Genomic DNA, 20,482 nt, shown 5'->3' with positions numbered 1-20,482 from the left:
AGAATTTCAGATGTGTTGTGTGTGATGTATAATCACCGCCTTGTTAGTAGACTTTTAATTTCCATTTGAATTCTGAAGTGACAGCTGTACCTAACTCCTGACACAACATGGACATTACGATGTACCTTCAGTGACACCCAGAAGTTGTTTTAAAATTTGTTTTGCACTATATTTTTTTCTTTGTAATTGTTCATAAGTAAGGATGTTTGAGCTGTTCTTGGTTGGCTATTGATAACTAACACTAACATACAGGATTAGTGTCCCTGTTTGCCTAGAGTGGTATCTGTATGCAGGGATTGTCCTGCTTGGCGTCATTCTGTCCTGAATCCCTTCTTCCTTCCCACTACCCAAAACCAAACCCCCAAACTTGTGACTCTAATGATTTATGCTTTCCAGGCAGCTTGCAAGAAAACTAGTTGACAAATTATGTTGTCAGATAATGTAACTCAGAGGGAGCATGTCCTTGTAGTTTGACTACATCCCTTTAAATTTTAAAAACCTCTAAACTTGTCATTGTGGAGCCTGGTTAAATCCAAATGTTGGGTCCCTCCCTTGCCTGTAAGGGACATATTGCTTAAACTGATCTGCTACTTGTACAACAGGAAATGATCATGGGGATAGTGGTGGGTATGGAGGACTCCAAGCTACTTAGAGGCTGCCCTTACACTTCAGCTGTGTGTCGTCTTCTGTCTCTCTCTTGGCTCAACTTTACCCCTTTTTGTAGCCTTCAGAAAGGAATCAGTGATCCTGAATATTTTGTAAGAGTCCTAGCCATTAAGGAGACATTCTCACAGGATCTTTTTCTTATTTTTGCGTTCTGGCCAAGGAAAACATTTGTTTCAGATGTACCATGAGCTAGTGTTGTGGGGTTTTTTAACTAGGGCTAACTTTAGGACATCTCACCAAGCCTTTAAAAAAGGAATCATATTTTTCACCAAAACGCTTGCAAATGGCTTATATGAAACATGACTAAAAGCCCCTCTTGCCCCTAGTCTCATATTTCCTTTTAACTCCTTTGCTGTCTGTTGGAAAGCATACTTTAGTTTGTTCATCTAGATGAGTGAGGCTGCTGTCACCCTGTGACAATATGGTTTTATAGCCCTATGTGCTTTTTTTCAAGTATTTGCAGTTGACAATACTGTGAAAACTATGTAGCTCTTCACTAGGAATAATGAATGAGCTGTTGATCAAAGCTAAAGAAGAAACTTCTTTCTTTACTTTTCCTTAGTCTTTGGTGGTCAAGAACGAGCTCCCTGCTCTTTAAAGCTTCAGCTCACAGGACTCATGTTTTCACAAGTCACTTGTTGATCAGCTGCTTAAAATTATGTGTATGGACATACTGATACATTGAAGGTAAGTTTTATACAGAAAGTACTAGCCTGGAAAATGCAAAAGGATTGAGTCGCTGTCATATCCTCCATCCAGTCAGTGTTGTTCTTCCAGACTTTACTGACTTAATTTGAATAAGGTTATTTTGGCAAATTTGTCTCTGTTTTGAAGTGAATATGTTAGAAGGATGTGTTTGCTCATGTTGGGATAAGAGGAGGAAAGAGAAGGAAAAATTCCTAACCATGCTGTTTCAGTGAAGGCTGGCTAGATGAGTAGGATGGGCATGCTCTTAGAATTATCCAGGGAGCATGGTGGTATTCTTTTTGACATGTAGTCCTGTGCTTTTTCTCATACTGTGTGTCTGGTTGGGGCAGCACACACTGAAGTTGCTTACTGGCATGGATCTGGGATGCTGTTAGGTTACACTTTATACCTGGGAGCCTGAGAGTGCTCCCTGTTCCATGAGTTCAGACATGAATCTCCAACAGGTCTCCTCTGTGGGATTTCCTGGGAGTAAGATGTGCTTTTCCTAATATAAGCTTCGGGCTATTTGCCCACGTATCTACTAACGAACATAGAGTGAATTGGCAGATGCAGACAGGCTTTAGCTAGCTAGCTCTTTCTTCTCTGAGCCAGGTGGATGTGGGTAAGCTTTGGTCTGGAAGTCTGATTGCTGTGTTAATAAACTATGGCACCTGAATGTAAATGCTCTGTTGGCAGAGCATCTCTTGGTCTGAAAGCTGCACTAATGCAGCTGTAGTTTCTTGACCGTGCGGTTTGTGTACACGGGCTGAGCAACCTAAGGCCCAGCTGTATCTGCCTCCGTAGATGCTGTCATTGTGTGGGTCTGTTCTGTCTGTCCATCCTTCTCATCTAGCTTAGTATCCTTTCCTTGCAGCTTTTTTGTGTCCTCTTTATGGCCAGGCGCTGATGATGCCAAGGTAAGCTTCCCCTCTTCTTCACAGCAAGGAGTGTATTCCTCTACAGAGAGCCCCATAAGCATTGTTCTTGGCATTGCTCTTGATTTAACAACTGGAAAACACACTTTTAAAATGTTAAACTTGTCCAAATGGAAATAATCTGAGCTGAAGAGCTTTGCAGTAGATGCCTGCCTCAGCTGGAACATCTTGGAAATATTTTTTAGGTAAAAGTTCAGTTATTTCTGATGTTGAGACTAAAATTGGGAGGAAAAAAGTGTTTTTCCACATCATATGAGGGCTTTCAACATTTCAATTGAAATGCTAGTATGTCTGGCCTTGGAAATTCAGGAGGGAGCAGACTTGCCTTGTGTTAGAGATGCCTGTGGCCAGTTTATGAAAGCGTTCTCAGTTTAATCGAGCATCTCCCCTCCGCTTTCACTTGTGCTTGTCATGTGTTCAAACTTGTTAAAGTTTGGCAATAAGCACAAAGATTGTCTTAAGTGAACAAGCTTCTTCTATAGGGGAACTAGGAGGGGCTGGGCTCTTGCAGTTTGTCTTGGCAGGGAGCCCTGGTCACAGTGCCTGGGAGCTGAGTCTTACTCCTTTCTCTGCTTGCAGTGATCCTTCCTCTGGCCCTCAGCTGAGGTAGAAAGGTATATAGGAAGGAGGTAGAAGCAATATCCCAAAAAGTAGGAGCAGAGGAGGTAGGATTTTGCAGAAACCAAGCCACGAGAGTAAAACATGAGGACTAAATTCTTAACAGCAGGAGCAGAGGGAAATGGATGCTTGAGGACAAGAGCTAGACCTCTGTTCTCCAGACCTGAGAACTGAGTCTAGATCTCAAAAGACTTTTCCAAGCCCTACCAGCAACTTCAGGGGCCCTTGTAGTGTTTGTAAAGTGTTACCTCCCTCTAGTGGTGTGTGTGCGAGGCTATGGGCACAGTCCTCTGCTAGTTCCAGTGGTGAGGGTAGACCAGATCTGGACTATATAGATAAACCATTGTGTCCTTGACTTTTAACCAGCCATTCATACCATGTTATGTAGCTGTAGGTGCACTTGGTGTTCCTGTGGGATACTGGGCTGTTCTGTTGACAGATGGACTCTTAAGTGTCCGTCTCTTTCTGGGTATTTAACTTGATCCATGTGAGGTCAGGCTTGAAAACAGGCTCAGCACAGGAGAAAGTTTCTGTAGGCACAATGCTACAGATAAATTATGATTATTCAGAAACTGTAGGATCACTAACTTGAAATGAGTGGACAAATCTGGTAATATTGTGTGCTGGTTTTGTCTGAGATGGAGTTAATTTTCTTCATAGTAGCTGGTATAGTGTTATGTTTTTGGATTTAGTATGAGAACAATACTGATACTAGACTGATGTTTTTAGTGGTTGTTAAGCAGTCAAGGACTTTCAGTTTCCCATGCTCTACCAGGTTTGCAAGAAGATGGGAGCGAGCATAGCCAGGACAGTTGGCCCAAACTGACCAAAGGGATATTCTATATTGTATAACATCATGCTCAGTATATAAAGCTTGGGGAAGAAGGAGGAAGGGGGGGACATTTGGAGTGTTGATGATTGTCTTCCCAAGTAATCGTTACGCATGATGGAGCCCTGCTTTCCTGGAGGTGGCTGAACACCTGCCTGCTGTTGGGGCGTGGTCAAGGAATTCCCTGTTTTACTTCGCTTGCGTATGTGGCTTTTGCTTTACCTGTTCAACTGTCTTTATCTCAACCTATGAGTTTTCTCATTTTTACTCTTCCAATTCTCTCCCTCATCCTGCCAGGGAAAAGTGAGCAAGCGGCTGGGTGGTACTTAGTTGCCTTTAATTTCTCTGCACTTTTATTTAACGAACAAGAGTAATGAAGAAAGATAAACTTGGTGTCGATGGAAGAGACTGCTGCTCTGGTTAGAACAGCCTGGGTGCAACACAGGCTTTTCTAACTCTCAGCTGAAGCCAAGACTAGATGGCATGTGCTCCGGGCTGTGGGGCCTTGCACTCTGTTTCCTTTGAGATTACGTATTCGACTGGCTGGTTGCTAATGAAATAAGTGTCTGATGGGGGAGAAAATAGTATCTAACTGCATCATAAGGATTGTATCATACTGGGAGCAGCATCCTAAATGCATTCACAGATTATCAGCTGTGCAAACTAATATTAATTGTTCTATGAACCAGTTCACCTGGACCAACAGAAATGAGAGAGAATGATTTCTTTTTTTGTATGTCTAACATCAGGTGATCGTGTCTGATGTCTGTAATGGCATTACTACTGTTAATATTTTAGGATTATCATAGAATCATAGAATGGTTTGGGTTGGAAGGGACCTCAAAGATTATCTAGTTCCAACTCCCCTGTCATGGGCAGGGAAGCCCTCCACTACACCAGGTTGCTCAAAGCCTCATCCAACCTGCCCTTGAACAATTCCAGTGGTAGGGCATCTACAACTTCTCTGGGCAAGCTGTTCCAGTGCCTCACCACCCTCTGAGTGAAGATTGGAGAAAACATATGGTCATTCAGTAATTGGATTGTACCACTGAAGATCCTACTGCAAGTGTCCCCAGCCCTGGAACTTGAGTCTCTTCTTGCTGTCTCTAACATCCTTTCCTCATCTTCTGTTCCTCATACAAATCAATAGATACTAGCAGTCTTTTTGTGTTGCTAACAGCTTTGTTTTAGCTGTTGTATTTTGTCTCTCCACTTAACTAGGGTCAGCCTTAAGTCAAAAAGAGCTTTCTTTGATTATAGATTCATAATTTTTGATCACTTAAACTATTCTATTTATTCTTGTTTTTTATCTACTTTTACCCTGACCCATAAGTCCCCAAAAGAACTGAATGTTTTGAAACAAGGAACGCATGGGTTTTTCCTTTGTGTTTCATACAAATGACTATTTGGGAGTATTCTTTTACCTGCACTGAGTGCATTCATAATCCCACCAGTGACTTCTAGTTAAGGTAATTTATGACACTTTTATTCATCATCCTGAGACTTATACATTGTCTTGTATTGGGACAGTACCATCCGTATCTGCAGATGAACTTGTTTAGAGTTGACTGTATTAGATGTCTGGCAGATGTCTCTCAAACAAAACCCCTATAACCCAAAACCCAATCTTTTCATATATTGAACGGATATTTCTAGAAGAACTGGTCCTATTTTCTAGTTTGGTTTTGATCGCTTACGCTGGCTGTCTTCCAGGACGTTGAGAGAAATCCTTGACTCATACAGTCTGAAACTTTCATAGATCTGAATTGAATGGTCTTTCCTTCCTTTTCCTTCATCTTTCTCTTGCTGTCCTTTGAGGTGCTTCTAAACTCACTGCACAAATGATGTCTTTAACTTCTCTTGCTGCACTTAACTTCTCCTTTCTCCCTCAAACTTAAAATCTAAAGTAAAACCCAAACAAACCTTTTTCATTATTTCCCAGCACTGCAAATGAGATGATGCACAGTGAATGGGCAGTGAGGATGAGGGACAGCAGGCTTGTTTGAGAGTTGGGTTTATAGTGGGAACTTTATCCACAAGGTGACTATTGCCCTTTAAATTTTAAAGCCACAGATAAATGTTTTATTAGTAAATACTTGCAACTATGTTGGACCTGCTTTTACTGTGCTGTGGTGCTGTCCTCAGGGTCAGCAGACCAGAGTGTGCAAGTGTTCTTCAGCTGCCCCTGCAAAATCCAGCCCTTTGGCTTAAGCTGCTGGTGGTTTCAGAGGCTGTCAGACCTTTTTCCTGGTCTCACAAAGAGATGCTCACCTGATTCTCTTCCATTCACTATTGGGGCAGTGAACACCTCTGCCAGAGGCTAAATAGCAAATGGTTGGAGAGATTGTAATGTCTTAAACTGCTACGGCTATTTACTGCTTAAAGCATGTCTGTGTGCCAAGGTCTTTGCTGCTAGCCTGCAAAGAGTTCGTGCAACCTAAATAACCATGGGGCTGTCTTCCAATGCAAGGTTGAATTTAAGTTGCATTAAATAGCACAGAAGCTAACTTTGGTGAAATTTTTTGTCTTTTGAATCATAGAATGGTTAGGGCTGGAAGGGACCTTCAAAGGTCATCTAGTCCAACCCCCCTGCAAGGAACAGGGATATCTCCAACTAGATCAGGTTGCTCAGGGCCTCGTCCAACCTGGCCTTGAACGTCTCCAGGGATGGAGCATCCACCACCTCTCTGGGCAACCTGTTCCAGTGTTCTGCAACTTTCATGGTAAAAAATTTTTTCCTAATATCCAATCTGAATCTACCTCCCTCTATTTTAAAACCATTACCCCTTGTCCTATCACAACAGGCCCTCCTGAACAGCCTCTCCCCATCTTTCTTGTAGGCCCCCTTGAGGTACTGGAAGACCGCTATAAGGTCACCCCGGAGCCTCCTCTTCTCCAGGTTGAACAGCCCCAACTCTTTCAGCCTGTCCTCATAGGAAAGGTGCTCCAGCCCTCTTATCATCTTCGTGGCCCTCCTCTGGACCCTCTCCAACTGGTCCATGTCCTTCTTATGTTGGGGGCTCCAGAACTGGACGCAGTACTCCAGGTGAGGTCTCACGAGGGCAGAGTAGAGGGGAAGAATCACCTCTCTCGACCTGCTGGCCACGCTCCTCTTGATGCAGCCCAGGATGCGGTTGGCTTTCTGGGCCGCAAGAGTGCATTGCCGGCTCATATTGAGCTTCTAGTCCACCAGTACTCCCAAGTAGTACTCAAATGAATGCTCAAACAGAAATCAACTCATGTCCTGCCTACATTGTTAATGCAAACTGGAGAGGGTGCTTAAACGGAGAGTGTCCATCCTCCCCTCCCTCAACCCTTTCAGTTGATGGGTGTTTGCACCTGCAACCTCCATGCCTTCTTCAGTTTTAGCTTTTTCTGGAGGCTGCTCCTGGTCAGCATGCTGCTTGTGGTTTCTTTTCTCACCATCATCTGCTATTTGTAACACCTTGTCTCCCTCTCACTGGACAGAACATGGCAGTTCTTCGGTTTTCTTGCACAGCCTCATGGCATTAACAAGACCCTTGAAATACCACCCTTCAGCTATGCACAGCTGCTTTCAGGCTTGCCCCAGTCTAATCTGGATCTAGCTGCTTAACTGTAGTAGGATCAACCATGCTTATCTCGCCAATAAAGTCAGGCAAACAGAAGACATGACTTTCTTCCTTCTGTCATTACAGCTGTTGTGAAGTGGTTAGGCTCCTGACCTAAGCACATGTTTTTCATGCCTAACATAAAACTCTTGATCTGCAGGCAGGAGAAATGCTTTGATTATGTTTGTTCATTCAGTCAAAAATAGGAGCAAGTGTTACCTCTTTGGGCTTCTCTCCACCATTTGTGTTGTATCAGAGTTGAAATCTACTGTGAAGCGATGAAGATATGCATGATTTTTTTTACAGAAAATATAACTTAATTAAATGCCAGGATGTCAGATGCAATTATAGTCTTTAATTTCTGAAATATTCTCAAGTTATTTTTTATGGCTTTAGTTGATGCAGAGGAACTGTTACCTCTTACACCAAAGCTTCACTGAATTATTGTTACAGCTGTCCTCTGGACTGATGGCAGTGTGAACCTTGAAGATGTAGGAGAAGGTTGATTTGAAGAAGATAAGAGTGGAGAGGGATAGAAGCAAGGATTTCTCCCACTTGACTGGTACCAATCAGAGTAAAACTAACCTTTCAGGAGTGCTCAGCTTCAATGAATTGTGATCACAAAAAAGCATTATATACCTTCCAGGGAATTCCCCCTCACTGTCGCTTTCAATGTTGTTTCAGTGTGCCAGAATGCCACTTGGACAGGCAGGAACTCAAAATGTGTATCTGACAAAATATTCAATGTGCTGAACAGCACTTCTGAGCCCAGACAGATGCTCAGTTGGCATTTACTCAAGTCCATGGATGCGTATTTTGATAAGTTTACAGTATTAATGATAACTCTAGGCACCCTATCTTAACAGTATTTATAATGAGCTGCTTAGGTTAAATCTTCAGGAGGTTTGTTGTCTGTTTGGGGAATTTCTGGTTCTTAGCGTGATATGCAAATTAGTGTAGGGTTGGGATAATAAGCTACTAAGTGTACCACCATTATGGATTAATCTTTATCCCTTCCAATTCTGATGGCTTTTACTGAATGTTTTTGTAGTCTGTGGAAGACTACTTTGCTCTCCTCTTCTACCTGTTTAAATTGCTAATGAGTCTATAGCATAAGGTTAGAAACTCCTCTATTGCCAAATTGTGTTACAGTCAGTAGTATTTTTGTGATTCATCTCCAGCGCATGCCCACGCTTCTTTTCTGACTAAAATGCATGTTGAAAAAGAGTGAACCTGCTAACTGGGCAAAGGATGTGCCTTGTATATTCTTATTCATCGAGTCTAATAGCCTGCATGGCTGTGCTATCGTGTTTCTGCACACTTTCCTGCAGAGGCAGGGAATGAGGAGCTTAATCATCCTGCTTCTCTCCTTCTTCCTCACACCCAGATAAGTGTTGGGAGTGGCTGAGACCAGAGTGTTTTGTATGTGCAGTGACGTGCTACGTTACCATTTTAAAGTGCCTTTTATGATGAGAAAAAGCAAAAAATGGCTAGCAGATTTTTTTACATAACTGTAAATGCAATAAAATGTGATATCTGTGGATGATGAATTCTCATTGGGATTTCAGAACTCAGGAGTCCTTCAAAATGTGTGGGCTGCCTCTCTGACTTGAGAAACAACATGTCTGATGTGCTAGTGATGCAGCGGGAGAAGCGTATGGATGGAGGAGGTTTAAAAAAGTTTCCCTAAAATACTGTATTCCTTAGACTTCGTGCTTCGCTGGAAATCTAAGGTCTGCTGACGGGGCATGTATGTCATCCTTGTGAGTCAACTTTGAGCAAGGGAGATCTTCCATAGTGTAACAAAATCAGCAGACCAGTCCAGAATGCTTTCAAAGCAATTTTGTGGCTTGCTGCAGCTTTTATCTACTTCCCTTTCCCTGACCTCTTCTTCATTCTCTTGCCCAGTACTGTGAGAATAGCATGACTTGTGCTGCTGGGCATGGGTTAGTAACAGCTCCCAACTGTGAGGGAAGGGTAGCTTAAGAGCTGTCACTGCCTGTGTGGCTGGGACTTGGCCTTCTGCTGGCCTGGGAGCAGGAAGTCAAGCCACCATCTCTTACTGATTTCCTTCTTGTCTCACTCCAGGCAGATGGGGTTATGTGTTCTATCACTAGATTGCTTTTGAGGTTAGTTAAAGGATATCTCTATGGACTAAGTGGGAATTCTTGCCTCTCAGGAAGAAGAGATGCCAGATGTAGAAATTGACATTGATGACCTTCTTGATGCAGCCAATGAAGAAGAGAGAGCTCTCAAATTACAGGTAATACTATTTTCTAATTTTAAATCAGAATGTGGCTGAATTAATGCATCTGGGTCCATATCTTGTGTTTGGTTGAATCTACTGTAAGTAAATAATTAGAACTGAGGGGTTCCTAGTTCTGAGTTTAGCATAATCTGCTGGACTGTACAGATTGTTTAAGACAAATTTCTGGAAGGCAGGTGATAACAGAAGTAAAAAAAAAAGTTCAAAGAATCTGTTAATATAGGGTGATATACTGAGACAGATTTTTTCTACTTTTTTGTATTTTTTTAAAGTGTATAAAATAAAGAACAGCCACATAGAAAAACGATGTGGCTGAGAGTCATTTGTTATGACCAGATAGTTTCTGTGACTCATTGCAGCAGCAGAAATAAACAGACATGCATATACAAACCAGAAATCTTTTCTCATCCTTAGGATACTGGAAACTTTGTCTATACTAGCTAGAAATTGGAACCCATTGAGTTATCTTGGAGTAACTTATCTAGAAGCTTGAGGAAAGGATGAGGATCAGCAACAGGAATTAGTAGGGAAATTCAGAAGCTGTCTGCTGAAATTACAAAATTCAAATTAGCTCTCTAATTCTCTGAATCCTGCTTGAAGTAAAAGTTAATGAATGGAAGAATGAGGAGAAGAAAAGAAACATTATTGTCTTAGATACACATATATCTAAATTAAGATGTAAAACCAATATGAGAGTCTCTGTTTAATCTTTTCAGATGCCCTAAAGGAAGGAGACCTGTCCCAGAGCAGTGGTTTACACCTCGGCTCACTTCTAGGAGGTGACTAACTTGGTGCTTAGATGCACTACATCTGATTTGCAGTGCCTATTGGCACCCTTTTCTTAGTGCCCACTGCCCAGCCAGAGACATGGGGCATGGCCTCAGGCTGTTTGCTCAACATTCATTAAGTAGCTTTGCTTCTGCCTAAACTAGCTGCTGCAGCTGCCCTGCTAGGAATGCTCGATCTAGCTAACGTGTATTTCTGCATTACAAAGACTGTGATGCCCTCACAGAAAGCTACCTTTCACATGTTTATTCCTGGGAGAAATGATCTTGGATTCTCCTCTCTTCAGTTTTTCTTGGAGAGAGGAATTTTGTAACTTCCAACCTGGAGGAAGAAGCCATCATTTCTCACCTGTTGCAGATCATTCTGGTCCACCTAGGAAGCAAAGTTGACTTGCTACAATGCTCAATTTTCAGTAGCATCTTCATCCAGTGATTCCTGGTTCTTGCTCGTTTTCCCACTCCCTTGCCAGGTTTCATACTGTAGATTTGTTTATGCTCACTGTTGTTCTGTATTGGAACTGACGCTTTCATGTTTTGCTTCTAGGAAACTCTTGTAGATTGCTACAAACCAACAGAGGTAAAAAGACTTTTCTTAAATACCGTTCACTTGTGGGAAGTGTAGCTATGTTCAAACTAAAGTAACTTTTCAATACTTATGGTAAAGTAAATACAGGAATATTAATGGGGGGCTGATGGGCTTGAGACTTTATATCCTGGGAATGTCTGTGCCTGTCACTTGACTACAGTCAGAACAAGATTGGGCCCTGTGGAGGAACTGTGGATCATTTCAGATGAAGTATCAATATTGTCTTCTGTAGTGTCCTCATTGACTTTACTGCTGCTTTGAGTTAACTGTCATGTTACAAGAGAACTAAACACAAATCTCATCAGATGGCTAAACCCGTACTATATTCACATGAAACTTCAACTTGAGAGATGGACTGTGTGCTCTTCAATGTGAAGCTGTTTAATTTTATCTCTAACTGTAAAATTGTTTGTTCTGGGAACTGCTACGTAGATATGTATCTCAGCTAATTGCTTTTGTGAATGGACTTGAATACAATCATGGGACAACCTGAACTAGCAGTATTTAGTTAAAAGTACTCAACTTTCAACTTGAATATCCATTAATGTGTCCAGTGCCGTTGTAGCCTACTTCTTATATAGCAGTGTGTGCATACTAGGAAGAGTAAGTATTGCACCAAACACTTGGAATCATTGTAAAAAAAAAAAGGTGTCTAGGTTGTGGATCAGTTTCTTGGTTCAATGTATAGAGTTAGTGCTTTCCCACCAGCAGCTGCTGCACAGTATATTAAGAGTGGGTAGCTTACAGGATTCCCCTAGTCAGAGACAGTTCAGCTGTGTGACTCGAAGCCAGATGTTTGGGTTTTGAAACAAGGCTGCAAATAGCTTGGTTCCTGTGTAACATCTGTAGCTGTAGCCACTTAAACTACTGGGGCAAGAATAGTCAGGCTGTCAGGAAGAACCACTGTTATGGTTAAATAGATAAATCCCAGTCCATCAGATACTTTCTTCAGGGCTTTTCCATTCTTCTTGATTTCTGTAGTAGATTAGGAAAGTTCTCCAGAATTGCTATTAAAATTGCTGGTACTAATTTTCTGATGGTGTTGGGGATTGACCCAGAAAGACTTGCATTGTAACACTTGTATAGCTTGGTCTGTGTTGTACTGTGGTTTCTTTACAGCAGATAACACAACCTCCCAATATGGAGATGCCAGGCCAAAAAATCAGGTCTTCAGATGTCTCACTGTAGCAAAGCTACACTACAGATGACCTCTGTCAGGCTGCTCCAGCCTTTTCTCAGCAAGTGCTGTTGAACCTTAGCAGTTCTTTGTAAGATAAGTATAAAGACTGATATGGCATGCAGAGCCTGACATGGTTCTTGTCACAGGCTAGTGAGAGAAAGTGGGGGTCACGAGTGGGTGAGAGAAACAACTTGCTGAGAGTTTAGCAGCCACTCATGTACTGGCTTGTTATCTCATGTTATCTGAAGGCAGATGAGGAAGACAGAGAAGCAAATAATTACCCTTCTTTTTAATTCATTGAACATACAATATAAATTGTTTTTCTTAGCTCTAAATTTTGATGCTTGATGCAAGGACAAATTCAGAGCTCTGATAAGGGTATATGACAGTAGTTAGTGAGTTTTCCACTGGAAATCTTGGTCATAAAACTGCAGGAAACTTGTGCAGTAGGGGTAAATTAAGTTGGCGTGGCAGCTCACAGAAAACAACATCCTGGACGGGTGTGCTTGACTGTCCTCAAGGCATTTGGATCAAAAGTGAGAGTTTAATACTGAACTTGTGACTTGTCTCTTCAGTCCTCTGCTGATGGGATGAGATGCAGGCAACTCCTTTACCTAGGAGAATATCCATCTTCCTTGACAATATTTTGAGATAACCAAGTTGAGAGGAGTACTTAGTCCACTCTTCTGTGAGGATAGTTGCCAAAATGGGAGTAATTTTCCAGGACAGGTTTCACAACAGCAGCTTTTCTTCATCTGTAGCATGATAAACCCAGTAATACTGCATGGCTGCTAACTTAGACCACTTAAAAATAGTGATTTTTAACCTGCCATTTGTGGACTAAGAACAGCTTTTAAGTTGGCTTAAACTTGCTATATGAGGATCCACAGCTTGTCTAGAAAATCTGCAATCCTTTTGTATTTGCAGATCATTCAAAACTATTGAGGTAATTGGGTTGTGAGAGGATTTCTAGAAGATTTGTGGAGAATGGATGTGAGTGGATGGAATTTCTCTTGATCAATCAAACACAGTCAATCAAGTGCACGAGGGATTTTAGTGTCAAGTTACACAGTTTGCGAAAGGCAGTAGCCTCTAACAGGGGGGAAAAATTAAGTAATATGATGTCTCCGCTATTGAGAACATAAGGAAAAATAGTACAGGCAGAAAGCTTAATAATTTGAAGCTCTTATCCCATCTGTTTAAAAAAAACCCCACGAACATATATCTTAAGTCAATTTTGTTTAGTGTCTTTCCTTAGCCTAAAGGTTAGGGAAAGACTGAGGAATTTTTGCATGTGTTCTGGACTGATTTTTCATCAGAAGAAGCAGAGTTATCCAGGTTACTTGAAAGGTGGCAGGGATTCTCAGGTTCTGTAATAAATTAGTAGCTGACAGTAACTTATGAGGAACTGCTATGAAACCTTTCTTCTAAGGGAAATATAGCTAGACTGGTCAATGTGCTTTACAGTTCTAAAAGCTTTTCTAAGGTAACAATCATGACTGTTTTAATTTGTATGGAAATACGTTTAATGTGGGAACCTTGTTCCAAAGTCATGTAGTTTACCCAAACAAGGCAACAAAAGGTTAATCAGGATAGTGTGCATACTCAGTATGATTTTTGGGTGCTATTTAAGTTTACGTTAATGATCCTTAAATTAAAATGCTGATCTGCTAATCAAGATTCGTATGCAATGTGACTGTGTCATTCAGTCATTAAAAGTTAGTTTTATGAAGTGTGCCAGAAACTAAAAATAATTTCTGGGCACAATTTGCCAACTTGGCTGTTTCTACAAACATAATTTAAAAAAAAACAACAGTGGCTAATAGATACATTTGGTAACTAGCAAACTGTAAAGTATGTTTTATTGGTGTTAATCACTGCAATATGTGACTTTTATTTATACTTCACATCCTTTTACTTGAGCCACAATCTCCTTGCTCCACATAGTTAAGCTGCACTTGTTGAAGAGAAGTTGAATAGCTGCCTGACTCAAGGCATAGGCTTTGGGATCTCAAATGTGGACAGTGCTTTGACTCATAGAATCATAGAATGATTTGGGTTGGAAGGGACCTCAAAGATCATCTAGTTCTGACTCCACTGCTGTGGGCAGGGACACCCTTCACTGCACCAGGTTGTTCAAAGCCTCATCCAACCTGGTGTTGAGCACTTCCAGGAATGGGACATCCGCAGTTCCTCTGGGCAACCTGTTTCAGTGTCTCACCACCCTCTGAGTGAAGAAGTTCTTCCTTAGATCTAATCTAAATCTCCCCTCTTTCCGTTTAAAGCCATTGCCCCTTGTCTTATCACTACACGCCCATGTAAAAAGTCCCTCTCCAGCTTTCTTGTAGGCCCTCTAAGTACTGGAAGGCTGCTAGAAGGTGTCCCCAGAGCATTTCCTTCTCCAGGTTGAACAACCCCAACTCTCTCAGCCAGTCTTCAGAGCAGAGGTGCTCCAGCCCTTGGATCATCTTTGTGACCCTCCTCTGGACTCACTCCAACAGGTCCATGTCCTTGTGTTGGGGGCCCAGAGCTGAACGCAGTGCTCCAGGTGGGGTCTCACAAGAGCAGAGTAGAGGGACAGAATCACCTCCCTCGACCTGCTGGCCACGCTTCTTTTGATGCAGCCCAGAATTGCTGGCTCATGTTGAGCTTCTCATCGACCAGCACTCCTAAGTCCTTTTTCTCTGTGCTGCACTCAATCCATTCTCCACCCAGCCTGTACTTGTGCTTCGGATTGCCCTGACCCACGTGCAGGATCTTGCACTTGGCCTTGTTGAACTTCATGAGGTTTGCACAGACCCACCTCTCCAGCCTGTCAAGGTCCCTCTGGATGGCATCCCTTCCCTCCAGCATGTTGACCACACCACATAACTTGGTGTGGTCAGCAAACTTACTGAGGGTGCGCTCAATCCCACTGTCCATGTTGCTGACAAAGATGTTAAACAGCACTGGCCCCAATATTGACCCCTGAGGAATGCCATTCATCACTGGTCTCCACCTGGACTTCGAGCTATTGACTGTAACTCTTTGAGTCTGACCATCCAGCCAGTTCCTTATCCATTGAGTAGTCCATCTGTGAAATCCATGTCTCTCCAATTTAGAGACAAGGATGTTGTGTGGGACAGTATCAAATGCTTTTGACAAGTCCAGGTAGATGATGTCAGTTGCTCTTCCCCTATCCATCAATGCTGTAACCTCATCATAGTAGGCCACCAAATTAGTCAGGCAGGATTTGCCCTTATTGAAGCCATGTTGGCTGTCTCCAATCACCTCCTTGTTTTCTATGTGCCTTAGCATAGTCGCCAGGAGGATCTGCTCCTTGATCTTGCCAGGCACAGAGGTGAGACTGACTGGCCTGTAGTTCCCTGTGTCTTCCCTTTTTCAAAATGGGGGCTACGTTTCCCCTTTTCCAGTCAGTGGGAACTTTACTGAACTGCCACAACTTCTCAAATAGGATGGATAGTGGCTTAGCAACTTCATCTGCCAGTTCATCTTCCCACCCTGCAGAATTAAACAGTGCTAGAAGTATTTTTCAGATGATTTACACTTCCTCTGCTTCCCCTTCTCTCTTCTCTCTATCATACCTAGTTCAGAAGCGGTACGTGTATTCTTGACATAAGACAAGGCTTGACATGATGTGAGAGAATAGCAATTGATTTCTAGGACTGCACTAACTTAGAGTATGCTGTCTGCAAGATCAGTGCCCTGACCAAATTTTTTGTGGTTGAAAAGCAGCAGGGAGCAACAGCATCCTCCTGCATCACCCATGTGCCAGAGAGCAGCCAGTGCTTCACTCAGTGCCATGCATTGCCTGTGGAAAATTCCACCTAGACCTTTGTCAAGTTGCTGTCTCAATTCTGTCTATGTGATGGAGAATCTTAATGTAGGTCACAGGGAGTTTTGAGTCTCATGTTAGCAGTGAATGTAACGAAGAAATTGAAACATAATCTGTTGTCTTGATGATAGGGTTTTGATACTTGACAATAGACTCTTATTTAGAGGAAGATTATTATGGGTGTGAAATCAATGAGGTTTTGTTGAAACATATACTTTGAAGGAGGCTGGCTAAATCTGTGTTATTGCGTCTCTGCTATTGGTAGCAGCAAGACCACCCATTTAGAATGGGCTTTGGAGAAAATCTGAAATATTTGTGGCTGATGTGAATTAGAGCTTCTGCCAGTGGGACTGCTAAAAGTGGGTGACAGGAGAAATGACGAGGAGACTCTTAAACTACTATGGGAGAGAAATCGAATAAGTGGGCAATTTTTTGTTTACAGACTCTGAAGTATGTAGTTGAGCTACACCATGTCTGCAGATAACTGATCTTTGAAGAGAACTGGATAAATTCGATTTGGAGTTTCTTTGCTTCTTTCTTTTCTCATAGAAACATACAAAGCTTCAGGCAAATGGACTAGAGATCTCTACCACTCAGGAAGGGAAGATTAAATCTATACAGACCATCTTGCTAGTATAATTCTTCATTCAGTGCAAACTAGGAGAAAAAGGAGATGAAGTCGCATCATAAGAGGTTATTTTGCTGGGAACTTTAATAACAATTTTCAGTATGATTTCCCCAAACTGTTGAATTGCTGTGCATATGGAGAATTTGGTCAGAGATTTAAGTCACTGACTTCTCAGTTACTTCAGTGGCTGGACTATTTCAGCAGCTTTTAATGCTTGAGAAAGGTAGAGAAGTGTTTACTTAACTACGTGTTTCTCCAAATTTAGTTTCTAGTTGGAGCAAATTACAGGCTTGTGATACAGCATTTTGGAGTGGTCCAAGCACTGTGATATTTTTTTTTTAAAACTAAAAGTTATTTTGAGTATCTCTTCAGATAATGTATGTACTTAGTATGCAGATATGAATAGAAAGCTCAACCCTTTTGAAATGAATCCCTAAAATTTTGAAGGACCATATTTTTCTTTGATCCTGCTATGTTAGAATTCTTTCAAATTCATGTTACTATTTGTTTTTTAATATAATCACTAGGCAGCAATATGTAGGATACCCATTTGAAGCAATAATAACTAAAGATTTGTCCTAGAGCCTTAGTGCAGTGTACTGTATTACATCTGAGGGAGCCTAGAAGCTCAGATGTTTACTGTAGTTCAGCTGATAGGTGGTAAATTAAGTCACAGTAGCTGTATTGTGTCCATATTACTTCAAATCAAGTAGGATTTTTTGTAGAGAACAAAAGCTAAGAAATATGCATATTTAAAAGCAATGCAGACAAATGCATATCTAGAAAAACATGGTTTCTTCATCCATTTGACCACTCTGAATTCTGTGAACTGAAACTATATGCCTGCTGAGATTTGCCCTATGTTGTACTACAGCGTTGGAGAGAGTTAAGCTTGCATGTTTTCATTTCAGCAAGTACTCATGGATACAGCTTACAAATACCCATAGCAATATTGGAAGAATAGAGGAGCAAACAGTGATTTGACAAGAATAAGATGTTCTTGTTTACATGCTGCCGAATTGGAAAATAACTGGACTGCATGTCCTGACCATATCTAAGTGTTGTGATATTTAGTCAATGCCTTCCTCGTACAGGGCTCACTGAGAAGGTAAATTGCTGCCCATTGTCCTCTGGGCACTGATGGTGCTGTGGCCTCATTGGAGAGGCTGTGCCAACGGGATGGTTCAGTGAGGCTATAAAGATGCTGCACCAGCTCCTGCTAATAGAAGGCAGCTTCTGGCCCTGTTCTCCCAAAGCATCTGTGCCTTGGCAGTTCCCTTTTTCCTGTATGATCAGCTTTAGGTTTGAGCCTGTAAGGAAGGGAAGGTGTTTGGCAGTAGGGTTCCCTTTTTTTTCCTTTTTTATTTGTCTTCCCATTCAGATGGCATTTTTGATCTATTGTTTACTTTCTTCCCCAAGTAGCTGTGGGGATTGCTCTCCAGACTGACTTGACTTTTTACATGCAACCAATCAGGCTCTCTCCAGAAAATATCCTTGTGCAAACAGTCAAGGAAATCTTGATTATTTTTTTAATTTTTTTTTGACTTGGCTGCAGGGAAGTAAATCTATGGAGGAAAGCTGTGATTTAGGATTCATTTCATGCTCTAGTGAAGCAGGAGGACTAGAAACCCTACATTTTGGTTTAAGACTTGGTCCTATTACATGTGTACTGTTTATGGAAGAGAAATCTGGAGAGACAGTCTAATTAGTCTCCAGAATTAATTGGAAGACTTGAATAGGAAGACTAGAATTCATTGTCTGTCAAATGACCTCATTAAAACGATGAATCACACCTCCAAAGCAGAGAGGTGAAGTGATTTCCTTCCCTATCCTGAATTATCATTTCACCTTTGTTTGTCTTTATTTTTTATTCTATATTAGGTGAATACTTTTGTTGAACTAAATGCCTTTGATTCAAGGGAAAGCAGTAGAGAATGGAGAAGACAAATGCCTAAGGCTGAATATAGATGAGTTCAAAGGAACTACAGATTTACTCTGTCTCATTTAAATTTGCCTTTAGAATTAGAAAAACCTCTTCAAGAAACAATGATTTTGTATTATAAATTAACAAGACTCTCAATACTTGTAACAAAACGGTATTTAAGAGGTCTCCTTGAAGAAAAATCTATAAAAAGAATTTAAACTGAGTTTGTGTACATTTTTGCTTCTCCCCACTTGACTCCCTCCCTCCCCTCCACCCTCCCTGCTATTTACCAGAGCCCAAAGTGCTGGTATGAGATTTTTCTTCTATTAAAAGTAGATATGACCTGTGTATTTCTGGCTGTAGCTCTCCAGAGAAAAACTCCCGAGTTCTTGAATATTTAGCTGAATTATTATTAAATATTTTCCAACTCTGTGAATTAAGTATTATATAAGTATATGTAAGTAGATAATCCAACCTGTATTACAGAACTACTTTTAATTTAGATTGATACATGATTGGCTTTCAAATGCATGATGCTAAACTTCAGCATGCCTCCTAGAGGGGATTTCAAGTGTAAAATGACTTTTGTGTATGAGGTTGAGATAGATGTGGATATTAAGCCTTCTATTAAGCCTCAACTCAGATGTCCACAAGGAATAAAATGACAGCTTTCGAGTGATGCTTAAAGAAAACAAATGAGTATTAACTGTATGTCATAAAGCTGAGTTGGTTAGTTGTGAAGCGAAGGCTTATTGAAATGCTGTGAAGTCTCCTTTCCTGCCTCCAAGAGGGAAAATGTGCCTCTTTTCTAGAATGCTACCTTTCCTTGGTGGGGACCTGAAAAACAAGAAAGACACAAGCACTGGAGCACAGCTGTGTTAATGACAGTTGGCTCCATGCAAGCATCAGATGCAAAATGATACTTAAATCTGAAATGTACTGAACCAGTGCTATGATGTGCACAACCCACGAGCGTGTAAAACAGCACTACTGCATTATGTAAAACATCTTGCCAAATACAAAATGCTCTTGTTGAGTTTTTCTGTTTGGTACTGCAGACACTTATTTCATGAAAAAGTTCCTGAGGGGTAAAGCACTTTCAATTATTACATGTACTTTTTCAAGTGAGTGCAGCTCCCTTCCCCTTCCTGAATTACAGCCTTAATTACCTCAGACCTGGTTAGGGGGCTGCCTCTACAGTTATGTGCGTTAAAAAGTTTCTAGATGATGTTGATACAGAAAACTTCAAACAAATACCTTGTTTTGAAAAAGGTGCTTGTGGTACCACGTCAGAGTATAAGGGGAGGAACTCCCCTCCTCTGCTGTGATGTTGTATTGAAAAGCGATTGACCCCTGGCAGCCTTTTGTCAGCAAGGGAAACTTGTTCCAAATTCTTCTGAGTTGTGGGAGAAAACAGACAGAGAAAAGGCAGAAGTGCCTTTCAAAAAGGGATAACCGAAATGGTTACAGTCAGAATACTGCCCATAGAATTCCCTATCCACTCTGCAGATGCCCCTTCCTGTAATGCTTTTGCTTTCAACTTCCGTGAAGCAGTTGAGTTTCCAGTTGCAGTGTCTTGCTGCTGCCTTGATGGTGGGTGAAGGTGATGTAGAGTATTTGTGGCTTTTACAGACAACTGATAAATTCATTCATGGGGAAGAACTGAACTTCAGCCTGTTCCTTCCCAAAGCTGTCTTAATCTGATGTTTTGGCATAGGAGTGTAGTGGGGTTTTTTAGGGAAAGAGCTGTTGAAAGGCAATACTAATTACATTAATCGCAAGTAAAAATCTTTTAAGATCACTTTAAAGAGTTTATTTCTGTTATGATTTCACTGCAGGGCTTTGTTTAAGTTTGATAGTAAAAAAATCCTAAAGTGTATTTGTTTCAAACAGCACCATGCCATGTTAATTTTGCATTATCTAGTAGGTCTGAAAGAATAACAGAGAACCAAT

The 20,482-nt window shown here is 41.3% G+C and overlaps 1 protein-coding gene across 1 annotated transcript in view; it reads left to right on the top strand.

Annotated features, from left to right (window-relative positions):
* Positions 1-20,482, top strand: part of PPP1R14C (protein phosphatase 1 regulatory inhibitor subunit 14C) — a 53,735-nt gene that overhangs the window by 31,534 nt on the left and 1,719 nt on the right. The window contains exons 2-3 of the mRNA XM_086625220.1: positions 9,505-9,588; positions 10,921-10,953. Of these exons, the coding sequence (XP_086481346.1) occupies positions 9,505-9,588; positions 10,921-10,953 (117 nt within the window). The remainder of the gene's footprint in view (positions 1-9,504; positions 9,589-10,920; positions 10,954-20,482) is intronic.

Source organism: Tauraco erythrolophus, chromosome 2 (genome assembly GCF_009769465.1).
Source record: "Tauraco erythrolophus isolate bTauEry1 chromosome 2, bTauEry1.pri, whole genome shotgun sequence".
NCBI classification, from domain to species: Eukaryota; Metazoa; Chordata; class Aves; order Musophagiformes; family Musophagidae; genus Tauraco; species Tauraco erythrolophus.
This window is presented reverse-complemented; position numbering and strand designations above follow the sequence as displayed.